General features: G+C 43.4%; 1 protein-coding gene across 1 annotated transcript in view; it reads left to right on the forward strand.

Moving 5' to 3' along the window:
* Positions 1–7,358, forward strand: part of SPOP (speckle type POZ protein) — a 21,848-nt gene extending 14,490 nt beyond the window's left edge. The window contains exons 7-9 of the mRNA XM_015570859.1: positions 562–684; positions 4,479–4,621; positions 6,128–7,358. Of these exons, the coding sequence (XP_015426345.1) occupies positions 562–684; positions 4,479–4,621; positions 6,128–6,272 (411 nt within the window). The 3' untranslated portion in view covers positions 6,273–7,358. The remainder of the gene's footprint in view (positions 1–561; positions 685–4,478; positions 4,622–6,127) is intronic.
* Positions 7,359–8,454: the final 1,096 nt, after the last annotated feature.

Genomic DNA, 8,454 nt, shown 5'->3' on the forward strand with positions numbered 1-8,454 from the left:
TGGCTCTGTTGCCTTTCACTTTCTAGCTCGTTCTCCAGTTTTTAGTGCCATGTTTGAACATGAAATGGAAGAGAGCAAAAAGGTATGTATCAGGATAAAAATATGTCTTCTAGCTAGGTGACTAGATTCAGATGAGTTTTCCAATTTGGCATCAGATTTATTTTCCTAATTATCTTTTCTTACTGTGTTACTAAAATGGATTATGAATTCCCTGAAGGGACACTTTGTGAGAGTGGAGAGAGGTAGTCCAGAAGGATTCTAGGTAAAGGAGACACTCTCTCCCAGGCAGATCATCCAAAAGGTTTGGGGTGAGGGCATTAGACATGTGTTTCTACTCAAGAAAAGAAAGGTAAAAAAATGAAAGCTATAGTTGTCTTTGAAAACAAAGGTGGTACATATGATGGAGAATATTATAATCAAATATGGCAAAGAGCAATTTTTCATTCATGTTAGGTTTTAAATGATACAAGCTTCTCTCCTCACTAGAGCTTAAAATCATGAAAATTGTTTAGGGAATTTGTTTTGCTGGAATGTTTCTGACTTCCAGTTTTTCTGGCATAGAATCGGGTTGAAATCAATGATGTGGAGCCTGAAGTTTTTAAGGAAATGATGTGCTTCATTTACACGGGGAAAGCTCCAAACCTGGACAAAATGGCCGATGATTTGCTGGCAGCTGCTGACAAGGTGAGATAGGAATAGAAAAATAATCACAAAACTAGGAGTTTCTGTAACTTCTTGAGTTTCATGGCGGGGCTTCTGTGCTGCATTGCAAGTAAGATGAGCACATATCTGAGTTTGGCTGGACAGTCCTGTTTCATACTTGTGCTGCAGCCCAATTATTGATAGCGCCCTTTTTATTTTCAAAAGCATCCTGCTTTGAATGGTAAATTATATATGGCCACTCTACATATGGAAAAGAAGAAGTCTGCTAAATTACCTCTCAGATTTAACCATATTGATATTTAAGACTCACATTTGGATTTATAATTTGGCTTTATAATGTATAAAATGTTGTTGGGTTCATTAACTTTTATTTAAACTTTTTCAATAAGAGAATAATCTTTTTCCCAGTGTCCTGGTTAGCATTTTTAACTTTCCCCTAAGTAATTTTTGAAATATTCAAAATTGTAAGATGATTAATATCTCTTTGGGAAATAAGAGCTACTACTACAGTAAATGTATACTTTGATTGTAAGATACGTTTTGATTTGAGAAATGTTAAAGTGTGAAAGTGAAAATGAGATCTTAGCAAGGAAATGCGATTACCTAAAACAGACCAGTGATTCCCAAAATAAGCTGGGGTGGGGGGGAAGGCATGTGCCTCAGTTGCAGGCTCAATCCCAATGAAACACTGAATTTAACCAAGTCAAATGCGAGGTTTGTGTATTGTTGCTATTTTATTGCAGGATTTCTCAGAACCTTTAGTATGTTCATGTGCACTATCATAGCATTTCTCCAATTTAGTTAACTCTGGAATTCTTTTCCTGAAAGATCACCCCTGGATTAGTGTTCCCCAAAGCACACTTTGGGAAACTGACTTTCACTGTATAAATACATTGAAGGGAGCTCAGTGGCCTGTCTGTCCCCCAAGCCCTGTGGTCTGAAGAAGTATGAGGGGGTGGGTGGTTCCTGTTTATCCTGTGGGAGCTTCTCTTGTGTGGGGAAGGGGGGTTGCGGCAAGAATATCAAAGGACTTAAACCCCTCCACTAGTAGACCCCGAGAAAGATGGTTCTCCGCTGGAAGTGTCTCCTTTCTGCCAGGACGCTGCAGTGCCCACGTGAGGCAGAGCTGGCTCTGGCTCTGAGGAAAGGGCACGAGCGCCTTCTCAGGATTTGCCCATAGGACTAGTCTCCTTCCACCTCCCTTTGCATCCCTGCGGATAGAGGAAAGTACCTGTATTTACAGTGGAGGTTTTATCTTTATTGATCAGCGTTTTGGAGTGTTAGTAGAGGATAAGGCATGTAAACCCAATCAATGCTACAGATGAAAAGGATTGAATAACACTGTATCCTGCATATTGCCTTTCAAGACTGAATTAGTGCCGTTAAGCAACGCGAACATCCCGTTCCCTCTCAGTCTAGCTCAGCTCTGACCAGAGGAAACGTGCTTCCAGTGGAGACAGTAAGGAAATACACATTGTGAGCTCTGAGGAAGTTGAAGGCACACAGCCCAATACCTGCTGCTTTTGTGGTGGTTGTTAATCCTCACCCGAGGATATTTTTTCCATTGATATTTAGAGAGAGTGGAAGGGAGGGGGAGAGACAGAGAGAGAGCAGAATTGATGTGTCTCACACATTGATTGGTTGCCTCCTGCACTCACCCACACCAGGCCAGGGATTGAGCCTGCAACTAAGGTACATGCCCTTGACCGGAATCAAACCTTTGATCCTTAAGTCTGAGGGCCCACACTCTATCCACTGAGCCAAATTGGCTACCGCCCAAATACCTGCTTTTTATAAATACGAATTTTATAGTGATTCTGACTCACCTGCCCCTTAATTTTCACTGAAGCAGTCACTTGGTGCTTATACACAGGCGTTTATCTTCCTCTCGTCTTCTAGCTCCCATAAAGGTGAGTAGTATTGAAAGGCCCACTTTTTAGACAGAAATACTAAGGCTCAGAGTTGTATATTCTTAGAGCCAGGGTTAGACATAAGTGTCCCTGGGTTTTCATTTCTGCTCCTCAACCAGAGAACTTACTGGGCACCTACTACTGTAAGAGCTCAGAGCATAGGGATCAGCCTGAAGTGACATTCTAAGAATGGTATTTTCGGTACAATGTGTTAAGTTGGGATTTTAAAAGCTAAAGCAGTTGAATCATAGCAATACTTTAAATTTATGAATGAGAAATAACTGAAGGGTGTGTTTTCAAATTCCATTCAGAATTTCCCATTAGACACTCCTTGCTTCAAGCTTACTGGAAAATATTCTTACCTTTATACCTCCTTGTAAGCGTCAGGAAAACAGAATAAGAAATCTTTCATGGAAGGATCTAAACCTCTAGAATTTACCCAAGAGACTGCAACAGCTTCTTCTGAGCTTTCCCAGTCTCCTGGGGACATGTGTAATTAGACCAAAAACAAAACAAAACACGTTGGCCAGGCCGGGAGACACAATTTCAATCTCTCGGGTAAGTACTGCCATTAGGCAGGTTTTTCAGAAGTATAATTAAGAAAAAAACTTGGTCCCCCAAGGGACATCAGTGGCTACTTTTGTCTAATTATGCAGTAGGGATCAGAGCTATTCACAGCAAAAGTCCTTTTAAAAGAAAGTATTGAGAAAGGATAAGAGGAATATTCTGTGCAGCACTGTGTAAAAACTGAACATTTACCAAACCTTTCCCAGCCTTTTAAAACAAAAACCTAATTTCTTGCTTGTCTAGTGTCATTCCTGTTTTCCATGGAAACTGTTTTCCAGTTACTCAAATGTAAAAATTAAAGCTGTACCAAAACCAATAAAATTCTCTTTTTGCTGCAGGAGATCAAAGTGCCAGCAGATATGCCTCCTCACCCAGAATTCATAAAAATAAAATTGGCCTGGTTTGATGGCCGTGATTCAGCTTAAAGGAATATTATGCCGTTAAGTTCTGAGGCTCCTTAAGATGGGACCTGTAGGGAGACTAGAGACCCCCCACCAAACCCCTTTCCTGTGAACTGATGAATGACATTTTATTTTGTGCCTCCTTTTTATGCCTTCCTCCTTCTTGTCCTTGAAGTTCCTTAGTAAGTTCATAATCTCATATTTGAGAGCAAGGAGTACAGTTGCGTCAAAACAAATCAACTAAATGAAATGTGCCCAATATTAACCTAGACTTTCATTTACAAAACATTTATACCCTTTACTTGGAAGAAGTTTTAAACTGAAACTGGATCCCAGGGTCTTTGTTGCTTTGTTTTTCTACCCTGAGAATCTTAACCTCAACCCCAATAGAATAGGACTCCATTTACCCTCTGTTTGAAAGGAGGCTGGGGTTGACCCTCATTCAGGAACAACTCGTGGCAGAGATGCTGGTGAAGGCACCACAGGCTCCTTTCCACAGCCCAGTGGGCCAGTCAGGACATCCTGCCAGGCCGGTGACTGCTTCACCCTAGTGTGGCTCCGAACGAAAGGACTGCAGACACTGAACATGTCCTGTCCCTGGTGACCTGAAGCAGAGTGATCCGTCATTGTGAGGGTAGGGAGTGATGGTTTAAGAAACACTTGAATAATATCGGGACAGAGTAAACGTGAGGATGTGGGTCTATTTCATAATTGCCCTTTTTCTCCTAGGTACACTGTAGAACTAGAGTGGTAGGTATGCACGTTATTTTAGCTGTCTTCATCTCAGCTTTTGGAGCATGGTTATGTTTTATAATTACAGTCGTAGCCTTCTCACTGAATGCGCGATTTGTTCATGTCTCTGTTACATGATGGTACAGCTTCCGGAGCGGTCAGCCCAGAGCTATGCTGTTCTGACGGCAGTGCTTGTGTTTTACAGTACGCCCTGGAGCGCTTAAAGGTCATGTGTGAGGACGCCCTCTGCAGCAACCTCTCCGTGGAGAACGCCGCAGAGATTCTCATCTTGGCTGACCTCCACAGCGCAGATCAATTGAAGACGCAGGCAGTGGATTTCATCAACTAGTGAGTGGCATCTTCAGAGCCCTTCTTCCACGGAGTTGGGGCAGCTGGAGAAATGAAAAGACTGCATTAGTGAATAAAATAGACAAGAAGCTTCATTAACTTCTAGTAGTAAATACAGTTTTCATCTTTCCCTTCATCGTGACAGTGCGGAAGAGGGTTTTGCTTTCACGGGTCTAATTTGATTGCTGAGTGAGGTGTTTTACTTCCATGTAGTGATCAGATTGATGAAAATGATAATGTGCTGTGTTCCCCAAATGATAGCATCTTTACTTCACATTCACTGGCCTGATGAAAGGCATGCAGATCTCTGGGTGAACAGAAGTGTGTTTTTATGAGTTAGTAAAATATATCTAATGGTCCATTGTGGAATGGGGAAAAGAGAAGGGGTCATCAGTAGAGAAAGAAATGCTTTGAGAAAGAAATGTTCATTCCAGTAGATCTGTTCCTTCAACTTTAAATGACAAATGACCTGGCCATATTACTTTCTGAAATAATTCTCAGCGGGGCATGTTCTACTCCCCTGCCTGATGGGGAACAGCATTTGGAGAAAACCCCAAAACGAGCAGGTTTCATAAAACCTCACAACAACAGTTCTCACAACAACCTCAGAGATGGGTCTAAGACAGCAGTTGCCAACTGGTGGTCAGCAGACCACTGGTGGTCCATGGGGCCCGAAAGGTTGGCGACCGCTGGTCTAAGAGGTGGCCAGGCAAATAGTGAACATTATTCATCACAGAAAATGCCCCAAATCAGGAAACCATGCCCTCTAAGGCTGTTTGTAAGATTGTTTCGAAGGAGTTACCGATTGAGGAAAAAGAGGAGACCACCAAGTGATGGTGCTAGTGCGTGCTCAGTCTGTGGTGGACACTGGCGTGGTGCTTTGTAGACGGAACCATTCAAGGAAGTGTGGTTACTGCCCCTCCTTTTCATTCAGATAGACCCCAGCTCTGATCTGCTCTGTGGTTAGGGCACTAGGAAATGGCAGAGCTGTCTCTTGTCTCTTCATTAGCAACATAAAGAGCATTGACAGCCCTGGCAGGTGGGCCCAGCTGGTTGGAGCATCATCCCCTGCACCTAAAGGTTGCGGGTTCCAGCCCCTGTGTGAGTGTATGGGAGACAACCAATCATTTATTCTCTCATACACCGATGTTTCTCGCCCCACCTCCTTCCCCCTCACTAAAATCAGTAAATCATATCCTGGGGTGAGGATTTTAAAAATGTAAAGAGCTTTGATAGTGTACAGACTAGCCTGAGGGACATTTCCCCTTGTAGTTAGTAATATAGTATAGCTCTAAGTCCTGGTTTTCAGAGTCACAACAGCCACAATCTGGTCAGCGATCTGCATACCCTCTAACAAGCAAATTCTCATGCGTATCAAGGGTTTTCTATCTGTTACTTGCTTTGATACCCTTTACAGCAAACTCTGGGAAATTAGGCTGTCTAGGCGGCTGTTTAACCCATCCTTCACTCCCTCGTTTGGTAACTCATCTCTCATATTTCTCCTAGTCATGCCTCGGATGTCTTGGAGACCTCGGGGTGGAAGGCAATGGTGGTGTCACATCCCCACTTGGTGGCTGAGGCATACCGCTCTCTGGCTTCAGCGCAGTGCCCCTTTCTGGGACCTCCACGCAAGCGCCTGAAGCAGTCCTAAGATCCTGCCTGTGAGACTCCGTTTATTTTCCAGAAGCAGCAGCCACTGTGGCTGCCATTGACCACCAGGTAGACAGCGCAATCTGTGGAGCTTTGACTCTACTGTGGGGGGAAGACTGCATCTCGGCCCCAGACTTTTAAAACAGCACTAAGTAACCTTGGGGGATGGGGGGAGGGAAGGCCGGGACTCGGGCTGTTCAACCTAATGAAACCCTGTTGCTGCGTCACTGTGTTCCCTTTGGCCTGACCGAGTTTGATCCTGTGGGGATTCGGTTAGGCGCTGGCCCTGAGGACAGCCCTGCAGTGGTACTTGGAGAAATCTGTCTGCGTCTAACTGAGCAGAACAAATCGTCAGGTGCCTGGAGCAAAAAGGAAAAAAAAAGAAGGACAGTTGGTTTCAAGACAAGGGGAAGAAGAGGAAACAAGAAAGGATTTTTGCAGAATTTCTCAAAGATCAGTTTGTGGATTCCAGTACTATTTATATTGAGAGAAATTTCAGTCCATCCAACTGTGCTAAAACTTGGATATTTGTGAAAACTTCTCACCACCATGCAAGGTATCAGAAGAGCTCTCTTGTTGTTAGCACTTACTGTTTGCAAGAACAGAATACATTCTTTTATCCCTTTATGAAAAACGACAAGCGAAGGCGAAAGGGGAAGGAGGTTATTTGATCTGGAAGATGAGTGTTCTGATGTGGTGGCTTTTGCAAAAAATCTTTATTGGTGTTGGAAACTGGAAAAAAAATAATTCACCCAGAATTCATACTGTCTTGACAAGAACTATAGCTCTCTGATTTTAGATATTGTGGAAAATGTTTTTTTGGCATTTTTCTCCGATTTTATTTCTCCTTCCTCCCCCCTTTTCTAAAAAAAAACAACAAAAACACAAAACATGAAGAGAAAAGAAAGGAAATTTTATTATTAACGCTGTGTGAAAAAAATCCCAGCCCCGATTGCTCAGCTGTTCGTACCTGCACCTGCATAGGAGCCAGTCCTGTTCCTTCCAATTCACTCCTCTTCCTACAGGAGAGAACTTCCAAATGTTAATTTTTTTCTTTTTGAAAATATAAATAATGACTATTTTGTACTGTGCGGTATCTCTGGTCTTTTGTTTCACTCCTCTGGTTGGTGTTGGGTCTGGTTCCTTAAGGGATTTTGAAGGCCTAGTTTGATCTGCAGTTTGCAAAGATAATGTTTGGAAGGTCTGAGCGGTGGGGTTTATTGCACCTCCCTAATCTCAGGTTCCTTGGTGAGCTACCAGCATCGGCCAGTCTCTTGTCCTTGAAGATCTCACAATCCACCTCCTACTGGGGATCAGGCTCCTGCCTCTGCCAAGACAGGTAATGGAAGTGGGCTTTCTGCACCCTACACATTCTAAGACCTCCTCTCAGTGTCCTCCCAGTGAAATATAAAAAGATCAAGGGGACATGAATGTGGAGATTAAATAAAGGGAAGTTATTATCTCTGATTGATTCTGTCACCGACTTGATGTGATGTCTGAATTCCCAGCGAGCTCACAGGAATGCTCTGGGCTCCTCTTCTGCATTGGTCATAGCAGTGCGGGTCGGAAGGTGGGGTACAGTGGGAAATGCATTGCCATGTGGCCAAGGTATGTGTTATTTGACGTAGATGGAAACTCGACGTATTTCATCTTCCAGTTCCCTTCAGTGACTTTAGCCTTTGCAAATATTCCAATTTTCATTTATCTTGCCACCCCTGGAATGAAGTAAATAAGATCTGTTATCAATATAATCAGAGACAGGATTTGCTTATTGGAAACCGACCAATCCATTGCACTCTTCAGTGTCCTCCTAAGCATCACCTGTGTGAGGAACCGCCCAGTTCTCCAAGTTCTGGCCGCTGTCCCTGTGCCTTCTCGGTCCTCACTTCCCCGATCAGCACACAGTTCTGGGGCTCGGGGCATACACACAGTCTCCTGCACCCACATTGTCCCTCAGGTGACTGCATTTGCTCAGCAATTCTCAAGTTTCCAGCGAACTTTCCATGCACGGTATCTCATCGGAACTTCCCAACAGCTTGATGTTTGGTAAGACAAGTGATAAATAGCATCTTCCCATTTTATAGATGAGAGATGTTGAAACCCAGAGAAATCACGTGACATGCTAAGATCACAGAACTGTTGAGTGACAGTGCTAATGTAGAGCCTTGAAAAGATGGTCAGTC

This window comes from Myotis davidii, unplaced genomic scaffold, assembly GCF_000327345.1.
Source record: "Myotis davidii unplaced genomic scaffold, ASM32734v1 scaffold327, whole genome shotgun sequence".
NCBI classification, from domain to species: Eukaryota; Metazoa; Chordata; class Mammalia; order Chiroptera; family Vespertilionidae; genus Myotis; species Myotis davidii.